At 41.7% G+C, this 17,718-nt stretch overlaps 1 protein-coding gene across 5 annotated transcripts; it reads left to right on the top strand.

Annotated features, from left to right (window-relative positions):
• Positions 1-26: 26 nt before the first annotated feature.
• LOC106579810 (volume-regulated anion channel subunit LRRC8A) lies at positions 27-17,393 on the top strand. Of its 5 annotated transcripts, none has more exons than XM_014160005.3 (8): positions 27-167; positions 993-1,087; positions 7,087-7,231; positions 7,418-8,581; positions 8,849-9,181; positions 9,362-9,547; positions 11,020-11,310; positions 11,719-17,393. In XM_014160005.3, exons 3-8 carry the CDS (start codon positions 7,094-7,096, stop codon positions 11,992-11,994), a joined length of 2,388 nt encoding a protein of 795 aa, XP_014015480.1. In that variant the 5' UTR covers positions 27-167; positions 993-1,087; positions 7,087-7,093; the 3' UTR covers positions 11,995-17,393. The 5 variants fall into 5 exon arrangements, with proteins under 5 accessions (XP_014015480.1, XP_014015481.1, XP_014015482.1 ...); XM_014160006.3 differs by having other exon boundaries at positions 993-1,124; XM_014160007.3 differs by having other exon boundaries at positions 54-246.
• The last annotated feature ends 325 nt before the right edge of the window (positions 17,394-17,718 follow it).

Here is a 17,718-nt window from a genome sequence, read left to right as displayed (position 1 = left end):
ACTACTGCCACCTATCGGAAATGGGCATAATTGCAGGCTGCAATGCTCAACGACAACAGATGAAAAGAAGGCAACACTAGCTAGTTAACATTAGCTAGCCCCACACCATCATGTTTTTCTGTTAGCCTGTGGTGTTCGCCAGCCTTTCTGCAGTGGAGCAAAACTGAGTAAGGTGTCTAGTAACTAGACTATAGTTAGTTAAAACGATAGTCAAGATGGGCTTTACTTCTCAGAGAGTTGTTTATGGTAATGCCGGTCGAGCTAACATTTTAATGCTAAGAAATGTCAGCTAGCAAGCTACGCTAGCTAACGTTATAGCTAGCTAACCAGTTTAACTATAACTGGTGTATGTGTTTCTAAGATAGCCATCACTGATATGATAACATCAATAGCTACACACTGTCTAATTGATACTCGATTATAGGCTATCTAGCAGCTGAACTTCTCAATCGTCTGCATCATATACCGGTTTCATCTGGCATGACTTGGCCAACTAGCTACCGTAGCTAGTTAGCTATCGTTAGTTACCTAGCTAGCTGTCATTAACGCTAGTTACTAAATGTATATGACAAGGCTAGATAGTTAGCAGGGTAAATAATGTAGCTAGACTGTCTAGCTAGAGTATTTCACCATGGAGATTGCAATTATCTTTTGAATTTCATGAGATCATCCATGTGTTTTGGACTTTGCAAACTCCAGAATAAGACATGTCATGTAATGTGTGTGTGTGTGTGTGTGTGTGTGTGTGTGTGTGTGTGTCACCCTTTCAAGTGCTTAAATCCACATGTCATCCCAGCATGTGATTTAAACTTTGGGAATGGGATGTCAGACTTATGTAAGCTTAAGCTGTTAGTGTTGTATACAAGCCTACATCTTGCCAGTCTGTTTGCTAGCTAGTGAGTTTCTCTGATAGGTATTAAGACCAGACATTAAATAGTTGCATGCTAGGCCTAATTAGGCTTATTCCTCTTCCAATTTCCTTTTGTTTTCAGATTAGCCACCCATTCCTATGGAGATAGAAGAGACTTGGGCTCATGAGGATCGCTGGGCTATCACTGAGTGGGATATCCACCAACAACTGCACCAGGTACCGAAGTACAGATCACACCAGTACCAACACTGTGGTAAGAGCTCCAGAGTGGAGCAGTGGTCTAAGGCACTGCATCTCAGTGCAAGAAGCGCCACTACAGGCCCTGGTTCGAATCCAGGCTGTAACACATCTGGCTGTGATTGGAAGTCCCATAGGGCAGCGCACAATTGGCCCAGCGTAATCCGGGTTTGGCCGGTGTAGGCCGTCATTGTAAATTAAGAATTTCTTCTCTAACTGACTTGCCTAGTTAAATAAAAGAAAGAGCAGATGCCTAGATACCTGCACAGTTCACAGAAATTAGGCTAATCTCCCAGAGATGTCATCTAGCCATGTTTCTAACTCTTCAATTCTCTGTGCAGTACTCAGAATTCGTGTGTACTGCATATTACATAAGAATATGAAGTTTGGTCATACATGTGGCTACTGTCACTCACTGAGTGCTGTCTTTTTGTGCTTCTATTGGCCCTGTAGAAAGAAAAGTTTTACCAATCAGTGTGTTTTGTCAGTACTCTAATGGGTGGTCAGGTCTCTGAATTGGGCTGAATTGTTGTGACAATGACATTGTGTGTGGGAGTAGGTTGGTGGTCTGACTGGGCTGGGCTAGGCTGTAGTGGGGCTAGGCAGGCGTCAGACTTCTCATCTCCACAGGAAGTCTGTCTGTTTTATCTGTCTTCCTCACTGAACACAAGCAGCAACAGATCGCCAACTCCCAGTCTTGTGGGAATGAGTGAGGAGGGCAGGGATGGTAGCCTGTATTCTCAGGAATATGTTCTTTAGAATATGTTACAAAATAAACGTTGCAAGTAACAAAGTTGGCAATAACGAACTCATGTGGATTCTTCAATCCTACAGCTTTTTATGTGCTTTATTTATTACATATTCCTGAAATAGAATGACCATCCAGAGAGAAGGGCTATTAGGTTCCTTCCAATGTTCCTTTTAGGGAGACCACCAGGAGCAGGAGACACAGGGTATAGTGTTGAGCCTACTGGGAGACAGGAGCTGGAGATACAGTGTTGAGCCTACTGGGAGACAGGAGCTGGAGATACAGTGTTGAGCCTGCTGGAGATACAGTGTTGAGCCTACTGGGAGACAGGAGCTGGAGATACAGTGTTGAGCCTACTGGGAGACAGGAGCTGGAGATGCAGTGTTGAGCCTACTGGGAGACAGGAGCTGGAGATGCAGTGTTGAGCCTACTGGGAGACAGGAGCTGGAGATGCAGTGTTGAGCCTACTGGGAGACAGGAGCTGGAGATACAGTGTTGAGCCTACTGGGAGACAGGAGCTGGAGATGCAGTGTTGAGCCTACTGGGAGACAGGAGCTGGAGATGCAGTGTTGAGCCTACTGGGAGACAGGAGCTGGAGATGCAGTGTTGAGCCTACTGGGAGACAGGAGCTGGAGATGCAGTGTTGAGCCTACTGGGAGACAGGAGCTGGAGATGCAGTGTTGAGCCTACTGGGAGACAGGAGCTGGAGATGCAGTGTTGAGCCTACTGGGAGACAGGAGCTGGAGATACAGTGTTGAGCCTACTGGGAGACAGGAGCTGGAGATACAGTGTTGAGCCTACTGGGAGACAGGAGCTGGAGATACAGTGTTGAGCCTACTGGAAACAGGCAGCCAGCGCCACCTCCTCCTCCTCTAAGGTAAACAGGATCTCCTCCTGAAGGTCGCTGGGAGACAATACCCTGGGTATTATTATGGGAAACGACTAAGAATAGATAACGAAAGTGAGGTGGCTGTCGTGCCTGTGGTTTGTGTTTAGATCAGACGAGCCAAAACGGAAGATTCGTCTATAGAAGTGTTACAGTTGTGAAGATAATGTTCTTGGCGAGAGTGGCACGCAAGTGAAAGAGTGGGGCACATGGTAAAATGTCAGAGGTTTGTCAGTCTTTCTATCTTCATGGTAGTTCAGTATTGGAGTTGAAGGCCTAAATAGAGAAGACATATTTTGTATGCTGTTCATAAATGGAGACTTACTGTTCTACTGTATTTTATTCCAGATTTTGTAAGTATTATTTATTTTACTTTAAAATGTGGAATATTGGACATGTAGGTTAGCTAGACTGCATCTTTTTTTCTGTTAGTTTTGATTTTCTGTCACTTGTGCCTCCTATCTATTCTGGAATGTTTTTATTCTGGAATGTTTTAATGATCTGCCAACTACCTTCCCCATAGCTTTTGTTATACATTCATCTCACTACCCTGTTGTTCTCACTGCATGTAAACACTTCAATATTGTACCTCTTCTATTTTCCAACTAGGTTCATGGCCAGGTCTCTGCGTTTCTTTCTTCATATTTGAAGTGATTTAAACACTTAAATTACTAATCTAAGCGCTGATTAATTAGATTACTGCTAAACTGACTTTGGTCTTCTGAGACATGGTGTGTGTTTTCCAGGGTAACCCAAATTAGTGATGGGGGTAGGGAATTGATACAGTTAAATATCGCAATAATATTTAGGATTATATCAATACTTTGACTCCAAGTATTGATTTGTATTTTTTGTTTTGGTAGGTAGCTCTAGTCAGCTGTACCTGCACCAAAACTATTTTTCATCCTATAGCTTGTTCTCCATTTTCTTTTTAAATAGTGAGCCATCATGTTTTCATCACTTTTATTTCCCTGACAGATCAAGACTTATTTTCTCATGTTCTCTCTTAGTCTCTCTGCAGCAGACATACAGTCAGGTCCATAAGTATTTGGACAGTGACAGAATTTGCATCATTTTGGCTCTGTACTCCACCACAATGGATTTGAAAGGAAACAATCAAGATGTGCTTTAAGTGTAGACTTTCATCTTTAATTTAAGGTTTTTGGCCAAATTATTGTGTTAACCGTGTAGGAAGGAATTGCAACCATTTTTATACATAGCCCCTGAATTTTAGGGGCACAAAAGTAATTGGACAAACTGACATAATCATAAATTAAATTGTGATTTTTAATACTTGTTTGCAAATCCTCTGTAGTCAATGACTGCCTGAAGACTGGAACCCATAGACATCACCAGATGCTGGGTTTCTCCCCTGGTGATGCTCTGCCAGGCCTTTTCTGCAGCGGTCTTCAGTTCCTTCTTGTTCTTGGGGTGTTTTGTCTTCAGCAGTTGAAATGCATGATTGACTTGGCCATTGCAGAACATTCCAATTCTTTGCCTTAAAGTGTTGGGTTGCTTTCGCAGTTTGCTTCGGGTCATTGTCCATCTGAACTGTGAACTGCCGTCCACATGAGTTTTGAAGAATTTTGCTGAATCTGAGCAGATAATATAGCCCTAAACACTTCAGAATTCACCCTGCTGCTTTTGTCAGCAGTCATCAATAAATACAAGGGAACCAGTTCCATTGGCAGCCATACATGCCCACACCATAACACTACCTCCACCATGCTTCACAGATGAGGTGGTATGCTTCAGACCATGAGCAGTTCCTTCCCTTCTCCATACTTTTCTCTTCCCGTCATTCTGGTACAAGTTGATCTTTGTCTCATCTGTCCATAGGATGATGTTCCATAATTGTTCAGGCTTTTTTAGATGTTTTTTGGCAAACCTCTAATCTGGTCTTCCTGTTTTTGAGGCTTACCAATGGTTTACATCTTGTGGTAAACCCTCTGTATTTACTCTGATGAAGTCTTCTCTTGATTGTTGACTTTGACACAGATACGCCTACCTCCTGGATGGTGTTCTGATCTGGCCAACTGTTGTGAAAGGGTTTTTCTTCACCAGGAAAATAATTCTTCTGTCATCCACCACAGTTGTTTTCCGTGGTCTTCCGAGCCTTTTGGTGTTCCGGAGCTCACCAGTGTGTTCTTTCTTGTTAAGAATGTACCAAATAGTTGATTTGGCCACACCTCATGTTTTTGCTATCTCTCTGATGGGTTTGTTTTGATTGTTCAGCCTAATGACGGCTTGCTTCCCTGGCAGTGAGCTCTTTGGACTTCATATTGAGGGTTAACAGCAACAGATTCCAAATGCAAATGTGACACTTGAAATCAACTCTAGACCTGGGTGATCTGAAAAGTCATAGTCAAATCGATCAATAATTATTTTACCCCCCAAAAATATTTTCAATTTATAGTCTGTAGAAACCATGAGAATAAAGGTTCAGAGCTTCTGTGAAACAGCACAGTTGAAAAATATATGGCAAATAGAAATCCAATATGGATGGTGTTGATAGAGGTAGATGAGGGGTTGAATGGAGCTGACGGTTGGGACTAATAACAACAAGATAACTAATGTAAAACCTACTGTGTCTGTAAAACATATATAGGTTTGGAACTTTTGTGAAAGAGCACAGTTTGAAAGATATGGCAAATAGAACCGGATGGACATCAGAAATAGATGGGAGAGGTTGAGGGTAGAGGAAGGACAGGAGTAAAAACAAACTAAATAAAACTATTGTAAAATAGATTATACATTTTTTGGTCACATAGTATGTATAAGCTGGAAATACAGATGTATGTATGATTGGAAATGATGCAGACAGTTACATTGATGGAAGCTACAATCTATCTATAATATTAAAGCTGATCTACCCCCTAAAAAAATGCCTCTAGACCGTTTATCTGCTTACTTGTAAATTAACTAATGAGGGAATAAAACACACCTGGCCATGGAACAGCTGAGCAGCCAATTGTCCAATTACTTTTGGTCCCTTGAAAAGGGGGGACCACATTAAAAAGTACTTTAATTATTTCACCGTTCACACGATTTGGATGTAAATACCTCAAATTAAAGCTGAAAGTCTGCACTTTCAGCTGATATTCATTATTTAATTTCAACTCCAAAATGCTGTGATAGACAGCTAAAATAATAATAACTTGGTCAATGTCCAAATATTTATGGCCTGACTGTATAGTGAGCAATATGTTTGGGACATCAAATAGCAATCAAATCGCAATATTGAATCAGAAGAATCACTATATATATGGTATTGCGATTAATATAGTATTGTGAGGTCCCTGGCAATTCCCAGCCCAACACACACACACACCCTGCCAGCCCTAATGAAAATGCTGTCCTAAAACCTGCCCTGTGGCAGCTAGATTAACTGGCCCTGTTTAACAATAGTGAAATCAATAGCAAACCAGCCAATATAATGCATCAGAGATTCAGGTAGTCAGTCTATTCAATTACTACACCTCTTCAACTGAATCCATCTGGTTGCCTATTATCGGATGCATGACCCTGTTAGCATTGCTGCCATTGATTCAGAGGGGTTGGGTTAAATACGGAAGACCTATTTCGGTTGAATGCATTCAGTTGTGCAGCTGACCAGGTATCTCCCTTTCCCTTTTCTGATGCCGTCAGTACAGAATATGTGTTACATATCACATTCATTTGACATAGGATGCTTGTTTTGTTCATGGAGTTCCAGAGGCAAGAGCTATGGTAGTCTTCATTGATTTGAGTGTTAAATGAAGACGGGAATGGCTGTTACTAATTGCGGTAGCTAATCTATATATGTTCCGGATGCAATAGATTTTGCTTTATGGCATAAAACTGATTTCCCTATTTTAATGTAGTAGACTATTTATTAGTGGCGAGTGCACCATTATTTTATTGGACCTGAAGGCTCCCATTTTTAAATGCCAAGTATTTCAGAAATTCAGAATTGCTCTTCTGCAATTTGATCATAAAAAAATGTTGAATTTGAAATGATGAAACCTCCTGTCTGTCATACTATGGGTGGCAGGTAGCCTAGCGGTTAAAACGTTGGGCCAATAACCGAAAGGTTGCTAGTTCAAATCCCCAATCCGACAAGGCCAAAAATCCATCTGTGCCCTTGAGCAAGGCACTTAACCCTAATTGCTCCAGGGTCGCCATTGATAATGGCAGACGCTGGCCATGACCCAACTCTCGTAGGTTGTCTCAGGGAGAGTTGGGGTTTTAAAAAAAAACACATTTCCAATCCACACATGCGTGTAATACATACTTGTACATGTGTGAAACAGGATAAATATAACCACCCACCTAATTTATTATTATTATCTCTCCTCTTCCCAGATAAGCCATGATCCCCATCACTGAGCTGCGTTACTTTGTAGACTGCCAGCCGGCCTACCGCATCCTGAAGCCATGGTGGGACGTCTTCACCGACTACATCTCCATCGTCATGCTCATGATCGCCGTGTTCGGGGGCACTCTGCAGGTCCGTTAGAGGACTGTCCCTTTTTTTTTTCCTATGTACTTCATCTTATTTTTGTTCAGCTTCTGTTACAAATCAATTTAAGGTGTTATGTCATATGCACAGGAGACAGCATAGTATGCACACACTACAGTGAAATGCTTACTTTACTATTGTCGATGTACTTAAAATGCTTTTGTTTCACTCTAGGTCACCCAGGACAAGATGATCTGCCTGCCCTGCAAGTGGGTGGTCAACCAGACCTGCAGGAGGTATTTCAACGCTACTCTGTCGGCCCCGCTCTTGTTGGAGCCCAAAGGGATCCAATACAACCTGGATCGCCACCAGTACAACTACGTAGACGCTGTGTGCTACGAGAACCGCCTGCACTGGTTTGCCAAGTACTTCCCCTACCTGGTGCTACTGCATACCCTCATCTTCCTGGCCTGCAGTAACTTCTGGTTCAAGTTCCCCCGGACTAGCTCCAAACTGGAGCACTTTGTGTCCATCTTACTCAAGTGTTTTGACTCTCCTTGGACCACCAGGGCTCTGTCTGAGACGGTGGTGGAGGAGCGCGACCCCAAGCCCCACAAGATGAACGGCTCCATGGATAAGAAGGCATCGTGTGTCAGCGAGGACGTGGAGGCCAGCGTCCCCATGCTGCAAAAGACAAAGTCTCGCCTGGAGCAGGGGATCGTGGACCGCACTGAGACAGGCGTCCTGGATAAGAAAGAGGGGGAACAGGCAAAAGCTCTGTTCGAAAAGGTGAAAAAGTTCCGCTTACACGTGGAAGAGGGAGACATTGTGTACAGGCTTTACATCCGACAGACTATTATCAAAGTCATTAAGTTCATTTTTATTATCTGCTATACGGGGTATTATGTGCACAATATTCAGTTCAGTGTGGACTGTAGTGTGGATATAGAGAGCCTCACAGGGTACAGCATGTATCGTTGTGCCCATCCTCTGGCCACGCTGTTTAAGATCCTAGCCTGCGTCTACATCAGCTTAGTGGGGGTTTACGGCTTAATTTGCATGTACACTCTCTGTTGGATGCTGCGGCGCTCGCTGAAGAAATACTCCTTCGAGTCGATACGAGAGGAGAGCAGTTACAGCGACATACCGGACGTGAAGAACGACTTTGCTTTCATGCTGCACATGATTGACCAGTACGACCCTCTGTACTCCAAACGCTTTGCTGTCTTCCTGTCCGAGGTGAGCGAGAACAAGCTGCGGCAGCTCAACCTGAACAACGAGTGGACTCTGGACAAACTGAGGCAGAGAATCACCAATAACTCCCAGGAGAAACTGGAGCTGCACCTCTTCATGCTGAGCGGCATCCCAGACACAGTGTTTGACCTGATGGAGCTGGAGGTAGTTTGTGTAGAGTTGGCTGTATTCCATGTTGTCCACGTGCCTTGATTAGGTCCATTTTTGAATGCACACACTGTAGAAACTTTGATTTGATGTACATTATAGGAAAAGTACTCGCACATCTGAGTCGCAGGTGTCGGAATAATTACAGGATGTCTTAAAAGAAGAGAGAAACGTGTACACTGCTCCTGCCAATGTCACTTCAGTTTATTGAGCTTAGATATCGGCCTCTCGGTCCAAATGTATTATTTTCTGTTATTATTGTAGGTGCTGAAGCTGGAGCTCATCCCAGACATCACCATCCCTCCTATCATCGCCCAGCTGGTCAACCTGAAGGAGATGTGGCTGTACCATACCCCTGCTAAGATCGAGGCTCCCGCCTTGGCCTTCCTCAGGGAGAACCTCAAGTCCCTCCACATTAAGTTCACCGACATCAAGGAGATCCCTCTGTGGATCTACAGCCTGAAGAACCTGAGCGAGCTGCACCTGACGGGGAACCTGAGCGCAGAGAACAACCGATATATTGTTATTGATGGGCTACGGGAGCTGAAGAGGCTCAAGGTGCTCCGGCTGAAGAGTAACCTGACCAAGCTACCTCAGGTATTTGTTTCTTTTTTTTTTTTTTTCTCACTTTCTTTTTCTCTTGTCTTTGTTTTTCATGTCATTTATAGTTTGAATCATTTGGTTTGGGAGAGGAGCCCCTGTCAAACCCTGTTGTTTTTTCCCCCTCTCCCTGCACTGTAATGTTTCACCTTTTATGTATGATGTTCTTCACCTCAGGTGGTGACGGACGTGGGGGTGCACCTCCAGAAGCTGTCAGTCAACAATGAGGGCACCAAGCTGATGGTCCTCAACAGCCTGAAGAAAATGGTGAACCTGACTGAACTGGAGCTGATCCGCTGTGACTTAGAACGCATCCCGCACTCCATCTTCAGCCTGCACAATTTGCAGGAGATTGACCTCAAGGTTCGTTTGTCATTGCTGTTTATTACGTTCTGTTAAGGTTGTAACATTCTTGTAACTTTCCCAAATTTACCTGGTTTCCCAGAAATCCTGGTTGCAGGATTTGAGATTGTGTGCTTATTCTCTCCTTATTCCTGGAATTTTCCAATTGAGATTTCAGGAAAACCAGGGAATTTTGGGAACGTTTCATGTATTTTGCAATCCTGCGTTCAGTGTACTTTTAATTTGTGTTCTCACCAATTTTATTACGTGATTGTATTGTTTTTATTCATCTTGCTGATTTTATTATATAAAGTGACTGGTTTCCCGGACACATTAAGCGGGCTCTCACACCGAATTGGTTTGGAGTGTTTTTTCCTGAATTTTGCTGCTTTTCCTCCCTTAGTTCGGTTAGTTTGGGCTAGTGTGAACACTCTATCTGCACTCAGGAGCGCACTAAACAACGCACATGGTTCGCTCAAAAAGGGTAATCTCAGTCTGATTCAATTCGTACCGTGGTGCGGTTCGCTGCCGGTGAGAATGCAGTCCAGACCAAACGCAGGAAAATAACCAGAGTTGCGCAGTATTATTGGTTGATTGACTGAGAGCATTTGATGAAGTGCATGCGGTACCGTAACTTGATATCTCTGAAACATTCCGTGAGTAGCTGCATATTTATGACCACATCCGATGCAGATCAGGGGGACTGGGGCTATACCGGGGATATAGGCTACTGATTATAGACTATTCAAATCAAATTTTAATTGTCACGTGCCAAATATAAGCGGTATAGACCTTACAGTGAAATGCTTACTTACAAGCCCTTAACCAACAATGCAGTTTTAAGAAAAAGTAAGTATTTACTAAATAAACTGAAGTAAACAATAAATAAATACAAATTAAAAAAATTATAAAATGGGATTCATTTTCACGTCACAGTTAAAGCGGCTTTTACGCGGTTTCCTCCGCATGTTGTTGAAAAACTCAGTGAAAGTAGTATGACATACAAGTTATGCTTTTGATTATCATAGATGGATTTACTGTGATCATTTCTCTCCAATAAACAAATTACTTGCATGAACAGGTGGTTTTGTTTAGGCATTTTAGTTAGTTTGACATTTTGGCAGTGTGAAACCAACTCGACCTCAAAGTGTGTGTGTGTGTGTGTGTGTGTGTGTGTGTGTGTGTGTGTGTGTGTGTGTGTGTGTGTGTGTGTGTGTGTGTGTGTGTGTGTGGGGATGAGGCCCAATATCAGCAACCATCACTCCTGTGTTCCAATGGCACAAGAACATTTCTAAGTGACCCCAAACTTCTGTGTGTGTGTGTAACAAATAATCAAACTATGATTCGAACTACAGCTAAGTGAAAACCTGTGTGAAAATGCCCCAAATCTTGTCCAGGACTAAGCTTAATCTGTGTCAGGGAAACTGGCCCTGTATTTATTAAATGTTTTTTGTATGTATGAATGAAATGTATTATTATTGTCATCATTGAAGGACAACAACCTGAAGACCATCGAGGAGATCATCAGCTTCCAGCACCTGCACCGGCTGGTCTGCCTTAAACTCTGGTACAACCAGATCGCCTACATTCCCATCCAGATCGGCACCCTCAACAACATGGAGAGGCTCTATCTGAACAGGAACAAGATCGATAAGATCCCCAGCCAGCTGTTCTACTGTCGGAAGCTGCGCTTCCTGGACCTGAGCCACAACAACCTCACCTACATCCCAGCAGACGTGGGATACCTGCAGAACCTCCAGTACCTGGTAGTCACTGCTAACAGAGTGAGTGCTTTCCTTTTCAGATTTGGTTTGTTGTACAAACATTTCTGAGGGTGTATTCTGGATTAGTTATGAAGAACGTGTTGTCTGTAGCCGTGTTGACTCATCTGAGAACTGTGAATCAAATCCCATTAACACATTGTGTAGTGATGGTCACGTCCACCTGACACTATAACACATTGTGTAGTGATGGTCACGTCCACCTGACACTATAACACATTGTGTAGTGATGGTCACGTCCACCTGACACTATAACACATTGTGTAGTGATGGTCACGTCCACCTGACACTATAACACATTGTGTAGTGATGGTCACGTCCACCTGACACTATAACACATTGTGTAGTGATGGTCACGTCCACCTGACACTACCTCTCGATCCCACTTTTTTTTCTTTTCGCCCCACTTAGATTGAGACCCTGCCCAACGAGCTGTTCCAGTGTAAGAAGCTCCGTACTCTGAACCTGGGTAACAACTGCCTGACGTCTCTGCCGTCACGCTTCGGGGAGCTGACGGGCCTGACCCAGCTGGAGCTGAGGGGGAATAGATTGGACTGTCTGCCCGTGGAGCTGGGGGAATGCAGGCAGTTGAAGAAGACGGGCCTGGTGGTGGAGGAGGACCTCTTCAACACCCTGCCCACCGAGGTGAAGGAGCAGCTGTGGAAGGTGGACAAGGAGACTGCCTGAGTAGATAGGGCGTTGGAGGATGATAACTCAGTCGAAACAGACACAGGCCGGACACCTGGAGGACTGAAGAGGACTAGAGAGGACTACACAGACTCGGACAGCTCGCTAACAGCGCAGCCCCTGCTCACTGACTGTACTCTACTCTACTGCAGGGATGCTTTTTAAGGGAATCAAAGTCCCACTGCCATGCCACTTTTTTTTCCAGACGTAAAAAAATATACAAAAAAGTCTGCCATGGGATACATTTACATTTTAGTCATTTAGCAGACGCTCTTATCCAGAGCGACTTATAGTAGTGAATGCATACATTTCATACATTTTTGGTTCCGTACTGGTCCCCCGTGGGAATCGAACCCACAACCCTGGCGTTGCAAACACCATGCTCTACCAACTGAGCCACACGGGACACGATACAGTGTGTGCTTTGAACAAGATGAGAGATGTCAACTCTGCAGGTGGGCAGTGTAAATGTCATTCAGGCAGGGTATATTATCCTGTTACATACAGTACAATAGGCCCCCCCTTGATAGATTCTAGTCCATAGGGTGCTAAGTGGCAATAGTTAGTTGCCCACTCTCAGTATGTGCCATGAGAGATGGTGTATAGCAACTGTCAGCAATGACAGGAGGAAGAAGCTCCATTAAAGGAGGATTCTCCAAGATCTCTGGTCCTGTGCTCATTACTCTAGTGTGTGTGTGTGTGTGTGTGTGTGTGTGTGGTCTATTACTTAAGGAATTCATAACAGAAAATATCTTAAATGGGGAATTTTCCACTCAAAATTGGACAGACCTAGCTGAATTTGTCAAATAAAATAATGTTGTAGCGGCCAGGTCTTTATTCCTTGCTCACTGACTGACATTTTAGTTAACACGTTTTATAAAGTGCTTAAGAACAGCCCTTAGCTGTGGTATATTGGTCATATACCACACCCCCTCGGGCCTTATTGCTTAAATACAGCAGTGTTTTTTTTTTCAGTGGCAATTCGGCAAATTGTTGTTTTATCAGTAAGTTATGTCAAAGTAAACGTAGCCGCCGACTGCTATACAATCCATTTATATTTCTCCTCCTATACATCAGCACTGGAATGTGCTGCTTAAATTAGATAAAATGTCTGTAAGCAGCTGGAGAATTGTAACCACTCTCAAATTCATTGGCGGAGCCATGCAACCATGGACTAAGCATTCTCAGTCTCAATGGAAATTCTCCTTTTGAAAGAGGTTTTTATTCCAGGACTAAGATTAATCTGAGTTATATTATTCAAGAATCAATGGGTGTATATCATTAATTTATAAGTCCACAAATAGATATAGCAATTGCAGATAGACCCTTTCCTCAGCAATCCACTGCTGATGACATTGACAATCAACTCTTATTTCATGGTGTTATCTCAGACATACTTGTCTCTTAATGGAATTATGCAAATATTCATGCTAGACTAGATAGTGAGACAAGACTAACAGAAGGGATCTGTTTTTTAGACAGACTAGTCCAGGCCTAAAACCATTCTCAGTCTCAATGGAAATTGTCCTTTGAAATAGGTTTTTATTCCAGGACTAAGCTTAATCTGTGTCTTGGAATTGGAGTTATATTATCCAAGAATCAATGGGTATATTTCATTAATTTATAACTCCACAAATGGATATAGCAATTGCAGATAGCCCCTTTAAGCATATTTCATAGTTATGTTGTCAGGGATCATTTTTGTTTTTTGCGTTCAAAGTAACCACACATACGAAATATATTGTACTGAACAAATATATATATATATATATATATAAGCAACATGTACAACTTTCAAAGATTTGACTGAGTTACAGTTCATATGAGGAAATCAGTCAATTGCAATAAATTCATTAGGTCCTAATCTATGGATTTCACATGACTGGGGATACAGGTATGCATCTGTAGGGGCGTGGATCAGAAAACCAGTCAGTATCTGGTGCGACACATCTCCTTCACATCAGGCTGTGGCCTGTAGAATGTTGTCCCACTCCTCTTCAATGGCTGTGCAAAGTTGCTGGATATTTGGTGGAAACTGGAACACGCTGTTGATTCAGAGCATCCCAAACCCCACCGCCACAACTCTTCACAACGTTGACATCCGCAAACCACTCGCCCACAGGACGCCATACATGTGGTCTGAGGTTCTCAGGCTGGTTAGACCTGCCAAATTCTCTAAAATGACATTGGAGGTGGCTTATGGTAGAGAAATGAACATTCTCTGGCAACAGCTCTGGTGGACATTCCTGCAGTCAGCATGCCAATTGCACGCTCCCTCAACTTGAGACGTCTATTGCATTGTGTTGTGTGACAAAACTGCACATTTTAGAGTGGCCTTTTATTGTCCCCAGCACAAGGTGCACTGGTGTAATGATCATGCTGTTTAATCAGCTTCTTGATATGCCACACCTGTCAGGTGCATGGATTATCTTGACAAAGGAGAAATACTCACTAACAAGGATGTAATCAAATTTGTGCATAAAAAAATATGGAACATTTCTGGGATCTTTTTATTTCAACTCATGAAACATGGGACGAACACTGCATCTTGCCTTTATATTTCTGTTCAGTGCATTAACAATAGCTACCGGGATGGCATTAGCATTACGTGGATTAATGGCAGTATTTGAATTGAATGGTCATATAAGGTTGAATTCAATCAAACCCACATTATAGTATTTCCAGTTCTGTGCTCTATATAATACAGCATATTATAATTGAGGCCACTGAATAAACAAGATTAATCACAATAGACAGATTTGATTCAATCTGTCCCTTTGTCAGGCTACCCGAGTGGAGCATAGCCATCACTATGAAGGGATCTTGCTGATTACATTATATTCATTTTCAGAATTAAGGACCAAAATTGAGTTAGGATTTGAAATAACATTTTATTGGTCACGTACACATATTTAGTAGATGTTTTTGCCAGTGTAGTGAAAAGCTCCAATGGCGCAGTAGGATCTACACATACATTTAAAAAATGAAATTAAGAAATATATCAAATTTAGGACAAGCTTTGTCGGAGTGGCATTGACCAAAATACAGTATATACATATGAAATGAGTAAAACAGGATGTAAACATTAAAGTGATTAGTGTTCCATAGGTACTTTGGCCTTATTAACTTGTACTTAAAGATGGGGATCGATGTTCAAGTTGATCCTTTATGTGTGGGTGCCATATTGAGCTACCGGTTACTACTGTTCATTAGTGTTGATACGCAACCATGAATGGGGCTCTATGCTCTAGTTAAGAGGTTGTTAGTGTGCAGCTGAAATGGCACCCTAAGTAATGCGCTGTAGGGAATAGGATGCCATTTCAGATGCACCCTTCAGTTGAGTTTTCATTTCAAACTAGTCATTCTAGCTGTTATGAGTCTGACAACCAAATATCTGATCCTCATAGGTCATTCCATATCCATCTAATTGTTCTTCAACTTCTAACTTCTATTCAATTTCTATTTTTGTGAGTAAAATTCTGTTACACACCCCCCCCCCCCCCGGCATTTCTGGGTTTGTCTCAGTGAGCATGATGATGTTGCGATGATTGCGGACTTCTGTATGCTAGGTCAACGCATGGCTCTAACACAGCAACACACCACGTGCATAGAGGAGCTGTCTTGTCATCAGGAAACAGGGATTATAACACAATTGCAAAGAACATTGCTGTGGATAACGTGGAGATTAACAAAATATGCACAGTGATTTTATGACTGAAGGACAACACAAACAACACCGGAATGATGGCTGGCTATGTAAAGCTGTTCTGCAATTGCTTGTCTATCGCACTTGATGATGGCCAAGTGCAAGAAGTTAAGAAGATGTAAAGCTATAGGAAGATAGGCTCGTTGTAATGGTTGGAATGGAATTAATGGAACGGAGTCAAACATGGAAACCACATGTTTGACTGCATTCCATGAATTCCAGTCCAGTCATTACAATGAGCCCATCCTCCTATAGCTCCTCCCATCAGCCTCCACTGGTATTTATGTTCTTAAAAGGTTATTATGACATGCACGTTTCCTCAGCAATCCGCTGCTGATGACGTCGACAATCAACTCTTATTTCATACTTGTCTCTTTATGGAATTATGCAAATATTCATGCAAGACTAGATAGTGAGACAAGACTAACAGAAGGGATCTGTTTCCTAGACACAGATTTGTCCAGGACTAAAAAGCATTCTCAGTCTCAATGGAAATTCTCCTTTGAAAGAGGTTTTTATTCCAGGACTAAACTTAATCTGTGTCTGGGAAACAGCCCCTAAGACTGCAGCCCATCATCAAGTGTGAGGTGTCTTGGAGAAAGTGTGTCCCCCTTGTGTCCTGTGCACCGCTTGTGATTGGATGGTCAGTATGGAAACTATTCATTCGGTGCACAGTTTGTGTTGAAGTCTGTTAATCGTTGTGTCATCCCATAGAAATCTATTTAAATAAGGGTTTTTATTTGTTTTAAATCTACTATCACTCAAATTAATCTTCTTGAAGCCATTAGTATTTTTGTAGATTTTCAGAGCGTGTCTACATTTTTTATTTTCAATTTTATTTTGTATTTTGTGTTCTGTATAGGGTAGCATAATCAAGTGGTGAATGTAATAGCTAATTATGATAGTTATTCATTAGAAAAATAGTTGCACTTACACATTTTTCTGACAATTTTTTTTTAAGTGTTGACAGTTATTATTAGTACAGTACACTATAACCTCAGGAAATGTACATTTCAGTTTTATCCTTGCATATTTTTGGTGTTGCTTTAATAGCATATTTTTTTTATTCCACTCATTATTTTTATGTTCATTTAAACAGTTGTTATACCACACATTTTTTATAATTATATACGTTTTGAAAAATGTTCTAGTCAATATGATTTAATATATTTAATATTAATTGCAGCTTCAAAATTATATTTAGAACTTTGAAAAATAAAAATAAAACACTTTTGTTTCTGAAATCATACATCACATATGTGTCAATCGATATATTTGTATTGTTTCCTATGTTGCTCACTTTAATTAAGAGTATGGAAGAAATTGATGTGTACAGTATATGATTTAGAGCCATCATAGATGTAAAGTAGACCCTACTCCTACCGCATCCCATGTAGTTCTATTTATAAACTGGAATGTCATCCTCCAACATGTTTTTTTTTTTACACCATATTTTGTTTTTATTCAAATTCCTCATCTAAGAGACTGACAACCCCCATTTTACTACTAGTAAGTAGTGTATCAGCAGTATTAACTTTGTTGCCAAAAAAATCTCCCAGCACTTCAGGAAAATAACATTGCTATTTTGTTTACATGACATGATGTTGTGAACTGTCTATTTGATCCTAATTATGCCCTAAAGTCATCATTCCTCTTGTGAAATTACAGTATAATAAACTTAATTACGCACATATACTTGTCTCATTTTAGCATTTGCTTCCTGGATCAATTTGTGTTGATTTTGATCAATTAAGTGGGCACTTTACACTGCCTAACCACAACAATCAAGAGGCTTGATATGGATATGAAGTACTACTTTATTGTAATAATATTGGAATATGAGATCTTTCCGATTTTCTAATAAGATATTTGAGCACAAGTCTGCAAGTAATTATGTTGACCTTCTCTAGATGAGAAAAAAAAAGTTCCATCATAACAGTAGTAAGAAAGGTCATGTAAGGATGTGACAGAACCAGGTGACAATGGTCGTGTTCCTCTGCTCAGAGCTCCTGGTGCTT

The sequence above is a fragment of the Salmo salar genome, chromosome 20 (genome assembly GCF_965601325.2).
Source record: "Salmo salar chromosome 20, fSalSal1, whole genome shotgun sequence".
Classification (NCBI taxonomy): Eukaryota; Metazoa; Chordata; class Actinopteri; order Salmoniformes; family Salmonidae; genus Salmo; species Salmo salar.
This window is presented reverse-complemented; position numbering and strand designations above follow the sequence as displayed.